The sequence below is a fragment of the Pan paniscus genome, chromosome 14 (assembly GCF_029289425.2).
Source record: "Pan paniscus chromosome 14, NHGRI_mPanPan1-v2.0_pri, whole genome shotgun sequence".
Classification (NCBI taxonomy): Eukaryota; Metazoa; Chordata; class Mammalia; order Primates; family Hominidae; genus Pan; species Pan paniscus.
In genome coordinates, this window is record NC_073263.2 from 35,124,110 (window position 1) to 35,139,782 (window position 15,673).

General features: G+C 36.6%; 1 protein-coding gene across 3 annotated transcripts in view; it reads left to right on the plus strand.

Moving 5' to 3' along the window:
* Positions 1-15,673, plus strand: part of NBEA (neurobeachin) — a 707,824-nt gene that overhangs the window by 628,483 nt on the left and 63,668 nt on the right. For all 3 annotated transcript variants that reach the window (XM_008952234.4, XM_008952238.4, XM_063595707.1), the window contains exons 46-47: positions 1,757-1,876; positions 14,872-15,024. In XM_008952234.4, coding sequence (XP_008950482.4) covers positions 1,757-1,876; positions 14,872-15,024 — 273 coding nt within the window. The remainder of the gene's footprint in view (positions 1-1,756; positions 1,877-14,871; positions 15,025-15,673) is intronic.

Sequence of the window (15,673 nt, forward strand, 5' to 3'; positions counted from 1 at the left end):
TTGTATATTGTTTTTTCATTGTTGATCTTATCTCTTTCATCACCCTTTTCTCTCATCCAACACTGAACATGAAATAGTGGCAACATATTACAAGTTTACAAAATTGATGACATCTGGCCATACTAAATTTCAGGGAGATATTGAGGAAGATCAGTATTTGTTGCTTTTACCCCAACAGCCAGCCCTTAAGGTTAGTGGCAAGAAGAGGAGTTTAAGGGGGCAAAGTATGTCCCCTTTGTACGTACATACAAAGGAATTGTAAAGCATACAAAGGAATGAACAGAGATTACATATTAAAGAAAGAGGACTAAAATATTTTGGAAAATGTCATGTAGGTTTCTTAGCATTATTGAACCTGGGAATGACATGTCATTCGTCCTAGACTTGAGAGAGAAGAATTAAAGCAGGGAAAGGGAAATATGTATCTATCTTTGCTATAATTGTAGTTAAGAAATCCTTAGCAGGAATGAATGTTATTTAATCCTTTTAAACTTGGAAGCAAATTTAATGACATCAAAAACATAAGAACAACCTAAGAACTCCCAGTGTGAGAACTCCCAACTTAAGAATTACAGATAAAGCATTAAAATTAAATGCATTAGGACATTGCGATAAAGTTATTCCTAGGTTTTCTGCTATAGGAACGTGTACTGGATGGCAGACACTATGTTATCCAAAGACAATAGTCACAGAATACAAAAAGGTCTAGTTTATCTACTGTCATTTGTACTTACTTTATTCTTCGTTCAACAGATTATATATTGAGCAACTTCTGCATACCAGGAGTTGTTCTAAGTGTTGGAGATAAAACAATGAATAAGGTAGATACGGAACCTACTCATAGTGGGGAATATAGACAGATTAACAATCAATTAAAACCAGTGTGATAAATGTTTCAGTGCTGTTTGAGGAAACACAGATTGCTATTTGAGCATACTGGAGAGCCGTGGTAGCGCAAGGAAAGTTTTTCAGGAGAAAATGACATCATGGCTGAGTCTTAAAGGATAAAAAGAACTTGGTCAGAATAGTGAAATAAATGGGTAAGTTTATACCCGGCCTAGGGAACATCACATACAAAGGACAAGAGGTGAGAGTAGTGTGGCAAGATTTTAGAATGTGAAGAGGGGAATGGTGAGAGATAAGAGTTAAGCAGGTTCCAGATCATTCAGGCTCTTGTAAAACAAATTAGGTAGTTTAGACTCTCTCCTAATCACTCCCAAGAGCTATTGATGGTTTTTAAGCAGGGATTTGCATTTTAAAAACATTATCAGACCATAAGGTAGTACTAATACTTTCGTAGTCTTTCACAGGTAATCTAAGATGGACATTCTCTACCTAATTCCACACTGCAGTGATCAGTATCAGAGTGATTTTTGTGATCAGTATCAGAGTGATTTTTCTTATTGCAATGTTAGTGTATATACAGCCTTAATTATTCGAAAGAAAAATCCAACTTATGAATTGTCATTAATGCAAAATTATTTATCAGAAAATCGTAGAGCACTGGAACCCCATCATTTCACAGATGAGAAGACCAGAAGCAAAATGACCTGCCAGAGTTGCAGACTGACAACTGCTGCCTTGGCCTAGTCAAGCCCAGACAGGCATCTCCTACTGCCTTAATTTGGGGGCATCTTTCTAGGACCCTGATCTGCCTCCACATCTTGAAGGATTTTCAAGATAGCCATGTTTCACAAAGGAACGAGGGCAGCTGTGTTTAGAGTGGTCAAATTTCTGATTCTGTTTTTTTGCTTAGGAACCTTTCACAACCTTCTTCCTCAATGCAAATGATGGAAAATTTGATCATCCAGATCGAACCTTCTCATCCGTTGCAAGGTCTTGGAGAACTAGTCAGAGAGATACTTCTGATGTAAAGGTAGGCTCTTTTATTTGTTGATATTCATTAAATTTCAAAATATGTGGAAATTTTGATTTTTTTAAGTGGGTATGTATAAGACATTTTATATTGCAGCTTTGTTCCATCATATTAAAATTATATGGTACATCTAACCTTAAAGGAAATAATTTTGAACATTATAGAAAATAACTGAAAATTCTTTCATATTACCCAGTGGAGGTGTTTTCGTTATTTCAAAAAATTCCTACCTAATTTAGATCGAATAATCAGGAGATGTGAAAAGCCTATAAAATGCCTTTCCTGCTGTTAACTCAATATTTGGTCCATTCCATAAAACACAGCAGGAATTGGATTTGACCTTAATGTGTCATATCGTTATAGCTTGCCTGGCTTGGGGTTTGCGTAGCCTGGGGCAATTAATAAAGCATTAATGACAAGACCCATTTAAAATGTAGGCTTTTCTGTATAGCCTTAGCTTTTACTTGACTGTGCCTGGGGATACTATGCAACAATACACATTAGATTAAACCAACACACACACAATATCCAGAAACAGCCAGAGAGCAGAGTAATTTTACAGTTGGTACTGCTTAACTATTGTTAAATACAAAGATTTGTTATTCATTTATATGGGCTCCTATTTTAAAAAAGAAAAACATTGTATTCAAAGCAATAATATATATTTGTTCTCTCATTTGTCTCATTTTTTTTTCCTGATAATAAGGTTACATGGCCAGGGTATTGCATAGGTAAATGTGTTTCTTATTTTAAGCTCATTTTCTTCAAGGCACATTTTTTTCCCATTACTGTCACTCAGTATAAAAATGTTACGGTATCATTCCATTTAGAGCCTTAAACCAACAAAAGTTAGTGAGTTAAAATCAAAATTGTCATTTACATATTTATGCTTCTCTATTGCAAAACATTTGTAAAAGGCAATTTCAGTGTTACTGAACTGTAATTGGATGAATACAGGTTTTGTTCAGTATTTTTCCAAAGCAGAAAATAAAGGAAATGGAGCCAAGTAGATTGTAACACATCTGTGTGTTTTACTTGTTGTCGTCAAACTTTACATAAATGAATATTTATTCATACAACATATTTACATTTGTAAAAAAAAATAAGAGAATTTAATATGCATCCTTACTATATTAAGCTTTGAAGTTCTAACGGTCTTACAACTTTGCTGAGACTTAAACTCTAAAATATCCATAAGCCATCATTTAAAATGATTTGTTACCAGTGAAGTCAAGGAGGGAGTCTGTTTCTTATATAATAACACTTTGAGAATTAATACAGAAAATGGGAGTCCATAGGCTCCCATTGAACAGTAGTATCCAGAATTCACACAATGTTCATAAAAAGCACTCAAATATTTTGTATGTGAATTAAATATTCTTATCTATAATTGAAGGCTTCTTATCGCAGTTAAGATTATTGATATTTTAAATCAGAGCTATATCCATATTATATCAGCCTATTTCAAATGAAAATGCCTGCTCATTGTTGTTTGACATCATCACACACACACACACACACACAAATTGGCTTTTCAACTTAATTCAGAGATCCACCCTCACATATTTGGGGGTCAGTCATTCTAATTTTTATATACAGTTTTAGATTTCACTTCCTAGCCTGAGAATTTCACTGATGCTTTATACCACCAGTCTCTGATAACCGATGCCCTGTACCGGGCTTTTTCCTCTAAATTCTCCCAGGAATTTTCCTCTTCAAAACCCTTTCAGAAACATTTACATTTTATTACTAATTGTATTTGGGGGGCTCCTGGGGTCACATCATCCAGGACAAAGACCAATGTGGATATCACTAACTTGGGAGTTTTTTTGTTTTTTATCCTCAAGCAGCTGTACTGAACACAAACATGCAGCTTTTTTTTTTCCCCAAAGACTTAATTAGTTCATAAGAAGCTCATTTCCCCAGGTTGACATTACACAGATTGCTCTCATTTTCAGCTCTCTTACCACCACTTGTGAACCTTTCATATTATATGTTAATACATCTTAGATATCTTGCCATGTAGACTTCCCCTTTCTTTTTAAAGGCAGAATGCTACATATATACAATAATTTATATATGTGATCTCTGGTTGATGGAGAATCTTTCTCCCTGATTGTTACTATGAAGCACAAGGCTGTAGTGAACATCTTTGCACAGACATCCTGATGGACTCCTTCTATATACATAAAGGCTAATTCTTATTAATGGGACTGATGGCTCAAAGACAATATACGTTTTTTTATTTTTTAAGATATTGCCAAACCATCATCCTCAAAGATGAAAATTCACTCTCTACAGCAGTGTGCAAGGGTACCTCCTTCCCCGTGCCCCCTACACCCATCATCACTATTGTATTAAACAATGGAACTTCTGCTAGTCTGGCAAGTGAAAAATTAAGTTATGTTTGTTTTAGTTTGCATTTTTTTTTGAGTGACGTGGAACATTTTTCATGTACTTATTGACCTGTACACTGACTCCTATCTTTTGCTCATTTTTCAGTTGGGTCACATGTCTTTTTCTTACTGATTTGAAAAAGATCTTTGAAGTTGCAGAAGGTTCCATTGCAAGTAGGGTTTCTTGGTCGTCGTAGCTTTGTTATGGTTCGTTTAATGTGTGTGTGCATGTGCGTGTGCGTGTGTGTGCGTGTGTGTCTGCGTGTGTGTGTGCATGTGTGTGTCTGTGTGTGTGTGTGCATGTGTGTGTGTATGTGTGTGTGTGTCCAGTCAAATATATTTATATTCCCCTCTATAGCATCAGAATTTGGGGTCCTCATGACCAGAGTGTTAAAGAGAAGATAAGACTTTTGGGTAATAACTAGTGCTAACTTGAGAATCTTCTGAATTCATGATTAAACCTGATTTATCAGAGAAAAATATGTTGCTACGAGTAGTAATTGTTTTGCTACTTGTGTGTTAAAACCTGAAGTTTTTATTTCTTATTTCTAAGCTGTTAAAGCACAGCATTTGATATATTTTTTAAGGAAGTGTGTTTCCATTTCCAGAGAAGAAAAGTATCTCTGCAATGTCTACTAACTTAGTCAGTTAATCACATAGGAGAGAACTAGGATGCAGTAGATGGTTTTATTCTGTCTGTCTCTATTAATGTCAGTCTCTTCCTGTGCTAATGAACGCAAGCTGGGAAGAAGGAGTGCTGCTGAAGTGACCTTTCAGGAGAGAGGTCTCTGGAGTTGAGTCAGACTAGTTAGTTTTTACTTTATTATTATTTTTTAAATTTCTTTCCCTCTAGCCTAGTCTTGGTAACAATGACATTCAACTCACTGAAGTTCTTACACTAATTTTCCTTAATGCCTTCAAAAGTTGTTATATTACTTTTAGAATAGCTATGTAGATGTCAGAAAAGGTAGCTGTGACAAAATGTCATTAAGGTGACATAGTGTAAATTAATACAGTTAATGGAGGTGCTCGCCACTGACTCATTGACCCATTATGAGCTCTTGTGGAATTAATGAATGCCAGGGCATCAGTCTTTTGAAAAAAAAAAAAGAAAGAAAAGAGATGGCAGCTTTAAAACCTTGCAATGAATTATATTAGAAAAGTGAAAACGTCTGGATCGGATTTGATTTCACTAGGAAGCCATAAAATGGTACGCTCTCTCAGCAAAATATATTAAACTGAAATGTCAGATTTGATGCAATAGGTATACAATTATGATAGTGTTAATAGTGGTCTTCTATCATTCTAAGACATACTTTCAGGTCCAATTTCTCAGCAGCTTGAACTTGTCATAAGCTTATAAATTAGGAATCGCATTTGAGGATATGTTCCTATTTTTTGACAGAATGTATATAATACTATTAACTATACCGTGGGGTTTTAGTGTAGCTGCTAAAATAAACTAGAAATCACATTTATAGACACAAAATGTCTGCTATAATGTTCATTTTGCCATTTCTTTAATAATATTTGGTGTTTTCCTGCACTGTTTTTAATTTAGGAAATTTTAAACTACTTAGACTTTTTCCTTAAAGAGAAGCTTATTAACAGAAATTTATCAATGGGAAGAGAGTCAGCAGAACAGCAGTTATCTTAAGCATGCAATCTAGTGTCTAATGTGCCTCTGTAGGAGTACACTTACACATTATAAAAATAAGCCCATCTTTTAAAATAATACTGAATAGTTTTCAAACATGTTTTTGTTGGTTGTTTGATACAGTCCTTGAAACAATCCTATGAGGTAGTAGTCATTAACCCTATTTTGTAAAGGAGGTTTATAAATGTTAAGTGACTCACCTAAGTTCACACGCAGGCAGGTAAAGAGGAAGCCAGTACTAGCACAGAGTCTGTCCAGTTATTTAAGATGCTTCATATCCAAGAGGATTTTAAGAATGGGAGCTGCAAGGCCACTTCATGCCTAGGCCCGGAAGTCACATCATGTTACTTCCACAGCATTGCATTGCTCAAAGCAAGTCATGGGGCCCTCCCAGAATAAGGAAGAGTAGACACGGACTCCACTTCCTGATGAGATGAGTTGCAAAGTCACATTTCAAGAGGTCACTGAGGGTGGAGGGATTACTGTGCCCACCTTCGGAGACAGTCTACCACAGTCCTCCGAATCTGGTCAAAATTCACATTCCTCTTACATGTAAAATATACTCAACTTGTTCCCCACAAGTCCCATCCCAGTATTTGTATCAGACTGAAAACCTGGTATCTCGATGTCTACATAAGCCCCAGGTACAGATAAGGCACAGCAATTCCTAATTTGGAGACCTGGGAACTAAAAAGACAAATTATCTGTCCCATGTACACACAACATGTGGTGGTAAGACAGAACAGTTAAACTTCAGTAGAAACTCCATTCAGAAGGGGGAGAATGTGGAAGGTACATAGCAGTCAATGTTCATAGCAGTTCTGAAACGCAGCCAGGAATAAGTTGTCGATTACCCAGACTGCAGGGACAGGGACTGTCCATGGATTAGGGCCCAGGTCTGTTATCTGGGCTTGGCTCCCTAATTCATTATTTTCCATGGCTCTTGGTTACTTCCTCTGGGACATTGGCTTTGCCCTCTGAATCATTCTTTTGTTTCCAGAAGAAATAAGCATGGTTTGCAGCTGAGTATCTTTCTCTGCATGCTTCCTGACCATAGAAAGTTAGGGCCAAAGCCTCATATTCCCAAGTTGGTACAGCAGCTTTAAAACTGTGTAGCCTTTCTGTGTATCAAATTAGAAAAAGCGAATACTCACAAATCCTTTTGGAACAGGATTCTCTCTTTCAAGCTGTGAATTAGGATACTGTTTATAATGCCCTAAGAATCCCTTTCTCGTGAATCACTCTGTGTAGCTGAGCAAGTCTGAAAAACACTACCTGAAATTTTAACTTTTATAAAAGGGTTTTACAGGCACCCCCTTGATTTTAGCTTTATTCTATGGCCATATTTTACTTGTAGCACCTTGGAATTGATCTTCATCCTGAACCTATGTCTTATTTTGAGAATCTTTTGCCAACTGAAGAGAGTGTTCTAGGCCCTTCTATTTCTTGAAATACTGCTTCAAAACTGAACAGTTTCTTCCTGAGTTCATCTCTCTCTTGCATAGCTTATCTCTTTTGCATAGCTTACACCATTAGATGAAACCACTGGTCACTTTCAGCATTCTGCCTGGAAATCTTCTAAGTCAGAAGCGCATGCTTATTAGGTACTTTTTCTGTCTTTGAAATTATTGCAGAAGACAATGTTAATTTTCCACCACTACTTAAGAGGGACTGCTTCCAATAACAACTTCCTTGCTGATCTTCCAGACCCCACCAGGCTCCTCACCACCCCTCTCACTTCTGCCTGCTGCCTCATCCCAAGCCAGAATCATGTGTTAAATTCTTTTTATTACTTTAGCACTCCACTTTGAGGATTCAGTTTCTGTTTTGGTCATTTATGACTTTGTAACAAATCACCCCAAAACCTATGGGCTTAAAACAACTATTTATTCATTGACAATTATGCAATCAGAGTTAAGGCTCAAAAAGGACAGCTAACCTCTAAGCCACACAGTCACCGTGGGGCAGCTTGACTGGGCGGCAGAATCTACAGTGGCTTTGCTCACATGTCTTGTGCCTCATCTGAGATGGCTGGAACAGCCAGGAACTGCCTGGGCATGTCTGTCTCTATCACATGTTTCTCTAGCAAGGGAGCCACTCTATTGCATGTGGTAACTGGCTTCTAAGAGGACTAAAACAAAAGCTGCCAGGCCTCTTAACTCTTAGGCTGCCCTAAGAAGCCTTGCAGTGTCACCTTGTCACGTTCTGTGTGTTGAAACAAGCCAGGCCATATTCAGACAAGGGGGAAATAGACTCCACCTCTTTACGGGAGGAGTAAACTGGAGATGCCAAAGGGCTTGCTCTTGGGATGGGAGGACTGTTGTAGCCATCTATGAGAAAACTCTGTGAGTTACCAATTTAAAAAATACTTTAAGTGCTAGTTTGGTTTGTACCATTCTCTACAGTCTGAGTGTGCATTTAGACATAAACCAAAATCTCATGAGCAAGCAATTTATAAAATACATCTGATTAGTTTAGGTAATATATGTTAGTCCATATATATGTCAACTTTAAATAACCATATTCAGAAAATATGATTAAGTGTAAAGTTTGTTTGAGCTCAAAGCTTGAGAATGGTCACCCCGTAACATAGGTTCAAGTAGCCCTGAATATACACTCTGATTAGCAGCAATCATAAATGGGTTTTTAAGAAAAAAAGAAGAGGCAGGTCCTAAGTTGCTTACCAAGAATTTACATTAAAATAAGATAAGCCATTGGCTATACATTGTTCTTTGTATCACCGATTTCAGGAACATGAAGATAATGGGTAAGTCAGCTGGTCAGAAACCAAATGCCTTTTTAAACAGTTGCTCCCCAGGCTTGGGTTGAGGAGGCAGCATGAGTGACTGATGTCCCACACTCACGTCTCTCTGGACCTGATGAATTTTTGCATGCCTCACATAACTCAGACTGCTGTGAGCTATTCTTTTCCTCATATTTGCTAAAAATACTTGCATCATCTGAACTGTCTACATAGCTATTCATTGAAACACAATCCACAGTGACAGAACTTTTTTACTGAATTACAGGATGCACTTTGGTACTGGGTAAACTCTAGTCTCAGAAGTAATATTTTTGATCCATGCCCCTAAAAAAAATTGAGACCAAATAGCTTCTAGAATATATTTTATATAAAGTTATGAAATGTATTGTTTTATAAACATTATTTCATTTAATCCTCACATCTACCCTAAGAGTTCATTGCTGACATCACCACCATGTTGCATATCAATAAACTTTTTGTCAAAAGGTTAAGAAACCTGCCAAGCTAGCAAGAAGTCTGGATTGGACTCAGACCTGTTTGATTCTGATGTACGTAAGGTAGCATTTCCCTGGTAGAAGAAGGGACAATCCCAATGCTGCTGCCTGCCCAGCTTCCCCCTTTATCTTCAACTCACTGGTAGCCATGAGGTTCCTCTTCTTTAAGAAACACACTTTGAGCCGCGTATGGTGGTTCATGCCTGTAATCGCAGCACTTGGAAAGGCAGAGATGGACAGATCACTTGAGATCAAGAGTTCAACACTAGCCTGGCCAACATGGCAAAACCCCAGCTGTACTAAAAATACAAAAATTAGTCAGCCGTCATGGCGCACACCTGTAATCCCAGCTACTCGGGATGCTGAGGCTCAAGAATTGCTTGAACCTGGGAGGCAGAGGTTGTAGTGAGCCGAGATGGCACCATTGCACTCCAGCCTGGGTGACAGAGCAAAACTGCATCTCAACAACAACAAAAAAAAGAAACACACTTTGAAAACCAGGGCCTGCAAAGTTTTTAATCAACATTTCAATGCCTGAAATTTAGGATATGGTAAACATAGTAATCTTGATTCATTTTTAATTTCACAAATATTTATGGATTACATATTATATGTTAGCACCATTCTTAGCAAGATAGACAAGGTCTCTACCTTTTGGGATTTCTATTATGATGGGACATGCAAGCATACAACAATAAATAGAGAAAATAATCATTGCTATGCAGAAAATTAAAACAGAGTAACGTCATATAGAATGACTAGATGGTGGCCAGATGTGGTGGCTCATGCCTGTAATCCCAGCCCTTTGGGAGGCTGAGGTAGGCAGATCACGAGGTCAAGAGTTCAAGACCAGCCTGGCCAATATGGTGAAACCCCATCTCTACTAAAAATACAAAAATTAGCCAGGTGTGGTGGCACACGCCTGTAGTCCCAGCTACTTGGGAGGCTGAGGCAGAAGAATCGTTTGAACCCGGGAGGTGGAGGTTGCAATGAGCTGAGATCATGCCATTGCACTCCAGCCTGGGTGGCAGAGCAAGACTCCATTGCAAAAAAAAAAAAAAAAGAAAAAAAAAAGAATGACTGGATTGTTACTGTAAAAGGCAGAATACAGAATATAGGAGCAGGAAATCTGGGTTTGATTTTTGGCCTTACTACCAATTTGCAGTGCAGCCATTAGCAAATTACCCACCCAATCTTTACCTCAGTGTTCATGTCTATAAAGTGGGAATAATGAGAACACCTACTTCACAAACTTTTTGTAAAGATTAAGAAAATATATGTAAAGCACTTAGAACAGTGCCAAGACATAGAAAGGTACCAAAATAAATGTTACCTGCTGGTTTAAAACAGAATGACCACAGGTAACATTTAAGTTGATTCCTGGCCTTGGAGCACAAATGTAGTAATTGTCATCTTCTTGCACATAACCAGTTAAATCTCAGAGATGAAACCCTCATATTCTTTGGTTTATATTTTTAAAACAACAAATCTTTTCAATAATGGAATTGTGAATATAAATTATACTAATGTCTTGTGTTTACATACACTAACTTTAAATAAAAATTGCTATTTGAAACAAGATTGTGAAACAATAAAACTGAGACCAAAAAAAAATCTCCCCTCTGCTGCTTCAGCTACTTCTCCCTAGACTTCTTGTGATTTCACTTCCTCTACTATCCCCTTCACAAAACTCCAAACTATCCCCAACTCTGGGCTTCAGGTTCAGAGAGCTTTAGTCACTGATAGCTCTGGTGTTTGAAACCTCTAGGGGCTCTGCAAATAAGCTGTGCTTCAGAAGTTTCTCTCTATCTGTGTTTAAAACATGTCTGTTTAGTGATTGTTTCCATTATGAGAAATCTGGGAGAATTTCTTTGTCCCTTCAAACATCAAGCCTCTAACAGCTTACATCTACATCTTAGTTAATGCCCTAATTTATGACCACATTTGGGTGGCCTGATAAGAATGGAGCCAAAAAAACCATCCTTACTTAGAAGGGTGTCCTGAAGGCCCTGGTAACACTACTTCTTTCTATGACTAGCCCCAGTTAGGGCCTCCTTGAATAATCCTACTGGAGTATTCTTCCTCCTGCCCTTCTAAAGAACCATCAAGACAGATCTTTCTAGGCCTTCCTTGTTCTTTTGTGGAGGCCAGCTGTTAGTGCCCTTCTTTCTAGAGTGCCTAAATGAAAATGAAATTAGTCTTCTGCCACTTCTGCAGTTTGAGAACAATTCTGATGGCAACTTTAAAATCAACTTTTTCTATATTTAAATTGAGCTATTTTATACTTTTGAGCCTTTTAAATGTAACTTGAATAAGCAAGATAACATTTTTTAAACAGAAAAGTTTCCCCTTAAAAGGCAGATTTCATTTCAGGGTTTATATCCTTTTCCTTTCCTTTAATAAAGTTCTTCATTCACTCTTTCCCCATCTTGAGGCATTTTTCTGACCATCTGCATATTCCCCAGATTTCTAGTCTTATTAAAATAACTTCATCCAATATCTTTAATAGTTTAATATTTAATGAGCACCTGCTGCGTGCGAAGTATAGCACTGAGAGCTACGAAGGATCCAACAAAACATAAGCCTCACAAAATAGGCTCAAAACTTTGCGTTTGCCCACATTTTATTCATACTAAAATTGCATTTTCCCAAATTTTATTCACATTAATAAATATGACATCCTATGTTTCTTGCGCCTTTGTGAATCTAATTTAATGACTTTCAGTGAAATTGCATTGTGGTGGTAAGTAGGTTAATAATGACCACATATTTTATACAGGAAAGAATGGGAAATAATATATGAAAAACGTTATAGAGTGCCAAGATGGTATAAGATAAATTAAGACTATTTGAGTTGTTTAAATAAAACTAAATATATTTTGCTATGTACATGTAGATATATACGTTCCTCTCTGCCCTCAAGGAAGCTTCTATAGCCTCGTTATAGAGATAGGGCATGAGCACAAATAACTGACGAAAGGCAGTAAGGGAAACACCTGATTTATGTGAGTCTAGTACATATGAATCACACTCCCAACCGAGCAGCTGCACAAGCTTACGTTCCTTCCGACTTTGGACCCTTTAGGGTGTTACTGCTATTGCGTCACATGAAGACCAGGTCATATGCAAATAGCAATAGTCTTTGCCTTCTCTGCGCCTTTTACTAATTCCTCGTGTTTTCCCAAAGAGTGAGAGTAAGAGCAGAAGAAACTATATATTTTACATTAATACATTGAAGTCATAAGATAATAATATGCATTTCTGATTGGATGCCAATACATGAGAACAGCAGTGATTCTTTACTTCTACTCTCCTGTCAGCGATCATACCAATCTGCTCCTTCCGTGACTGATAAACACTGTCATGTTTGCCCAGCCTGGAAATCAAACTCATGATAGTCATTGCTGATAGAATAGTCACTGCTGAAGCGCCCTTTAGCCTGTCTTATCCTTCAATTAAACTGTATGATTTTTGGCAAATAAACATGTGTTTTCTACAGTATGGTTTTTCTTTCAGCCTCTTCTCCATTTCCCCGTTCATATTGGAGTCATTGAAAAATTATATTAATTTGTATTAATTCCACTAGAATTCTCTTTTCCTTTTTCGTTGTGGCCTTGAGGTCTTGTACATAGTTTATTGTTGATACACATTTGGCCCTTAGTGTGAGCCATCTAATTCCCTCTCTTTAGCTCTGTTGTAGATTTCCCCTCTTTGATAAAGTTCCACAGTAGGGTCCCTTTCTCTCCACACTTAACAGTTGCCCTTCTCTCTTTCTCCTCCCTATACATGCATATACACCACATCTCCCCATTCTCCAATCTCTCCTTTACTTTGTCACCCAGTGTCTTGCTATAAAACAAATTTGACTGTGTTAAAAACTCTTTTTTAAAATTTCCAAACCAATAAGACAAAATCCAAACAGCGTATCCTTCATTAAACTGTTCTCATCCATCTGGCCTCATATACCTCCCACCATCTCATCCCTCCCTTGTCTTGATCTACCCACAATATACCCTATTCTCCTCTTGTGCTCAGTTTCTCACCATTCCATATAACTCCCTGAGGGTGCCCGGCCCCCTCTTCTGGTTTTCATCTTAGCCATGCTCCAACTCCAATGTCCCATCTCCAATGAAGTCTCTCCTGACTTGCCCAGAATCCCCTGCTCTTTCCTCCCTGCTCCCTTCTTCCACAGCTGCTATTGTGTATTATAACCATCTGGTTCTACATCTGCCCCACAGGCCAGACTATGAATTACTTGACAGTAAGGCCATGTCTTGTTCATTTTTTGTTTCCTGAGTACACATCACAGTTTCTGGTACTAAAAACCTTTACTATATGCATAAGTAAATGTCAGAGAAATATGTAAAGGATTTTAGAAAGATTTCTATTTAAATAGAAGAAAACTGAGATTCTTAAAAAGCAAAGCTCCATTTATCCAGAAAAATCATTTATATGGACCTGTTGATGCACCCATAATGCTGGAGAAAATGAACATTTATATTTTTCTTATGGCTCACAGTGATCATCATAAGAGTAATGGTCAGTTTCACACAGAGCATTACTAAAATGAACGCCCACTTAAAACAGATATATCAGTTTTAGTGGGAGAACTCATGAAGGGAAAGATTTTATATATGCTTTTTCTAGAAAGTTAGGGATCCAGTTTATTTGAAGACCTCAGTATGTGGTGGTTTTAATTTTTTCTATGCATCCCTAGAAAAGACTATAGTGAGATTTAAATTTCAGATGCTATGCCATCAATGTTGATCATATTACACAAATAAATGTGTAGCCTCACAACCCTATCTTGATATTTGAAAAAAGATGATCAGGATGGTACACATAAAAACTACAGTAGTTTGTTTTAATTTTCTCCCAATTACTTTTTAAAAAACAACAAAAACTTTCAGGGTATTAAAATCAGTTCATTTCTACATCAGATTTATTCTAAAGTAACAGAAACCTCAAATTAGACACTGTACATCACACACAAGTTCTCCTTGAATCCAGTTGTTTATGCTACAGTTACATACAAGTAACACAAGTTGTCTTTGCATCCAATTTATTGAGAACCTGTCATTTCTATGGCATGCATTAAATATTTAAAACTTTATCATATTGTGTATCATCTCTTTTATTGTGTTCAGTGATTGATATAAAAATAATTTACTTTATCAAGTCAAAAAAACTATGAATCTCTTTATAAAAATCACATATTGTAATTGTCAGTATGTTAAAAACAAAAGTAGAAAATATGTGATCTATTACAAATACTGGCAATTAGTTTTTAATTTGGATAGTTCATAAATTTTCAGATGAAGATTTTACACAACATAGACTTGTTTATATAGCTTTACATATTTGTTTTCTAATGCTATTGTGAACTGTTGTTAATTTGTATACTCATTTCTCTTCATTAATTTATGGGAGGATAAGATTGAAAATAGGTAACATTTTAAAGTAGCTATCATAAACATAAATTTTCAAGTGAATTTTTCACAAGAAATGCTTCATCTCAGATCTTTAAATAAAATTAAATGAAGAATAGAATAGAATTAATTCATAAAATATTGGTTTTAAGAAATTATTTTATTCCATTTATAGTTAATAAGTTATAAGTTAATAGTTTTATTCAACTGATTTTTATAAAGTGGTTTAATATGCTTCATTTTTATTCCTGATAGGAACTAATTCCAGAGTTCTACTACCTACCAGAGATGTTTGTCAACAGTAATGGATATAATCTTGGAGTCAGAGAAGATGAAGTAGTGGTAAATGATGTTGATCTTCCCCCTTGGGCAAAAAAACCTGAAGACTTTGTGCGGATCAACAGGATGGTAAGAGAGATTTTGCTTTTGCTTGGGCAGTCATCAGGGAGTTAACATATTCTGTAGTTTTGTTTTGTCCTGTTCTTTACTATAATATTACCAATTATACTTAACATCTATAAATACAAGCTTAAAATTTTAAGTGAAAAAGAAAACATTTTACTGTTGTCTTGACAGCATTCCTTATTGTAGAGTGGATTTTCCTTTCATGAGGACTAATAACGCAATGGTAATTCAGTTATGTTTGCTCCCTTAGGAGAAGACAATCAGATGAGCATCTGTTGACTAATATAATGTATTCTAAAGTGCTTAAAATAAATGCCTATTTCTTAGTTTTACCTACTGACTAAATCTGAACGCTTTTTTCACTTATAAAAACACTCAGAACAGAAAAAAATTTATTTAGAACATATTTATATGTGCGATATTTATGCTGTGAAACCTACCTTATGGTGTAAACATTCTGAAATAGAAAACATCTTTTTTTGTTTTGTTTTACAGACAGTGTTTCACTCTGTTGCCCAGGCTGGAGTGAAGTGGTGCAATCATAGCACACTAAAGCCTCAAACTCCTGGGCTCAAGCAGTCCTCCCACCTCAGCCTCTTGAGTAGCTGGGGTTATAGGCAAATGCCACCATGCCAAGTTAATTTTTAAAAAA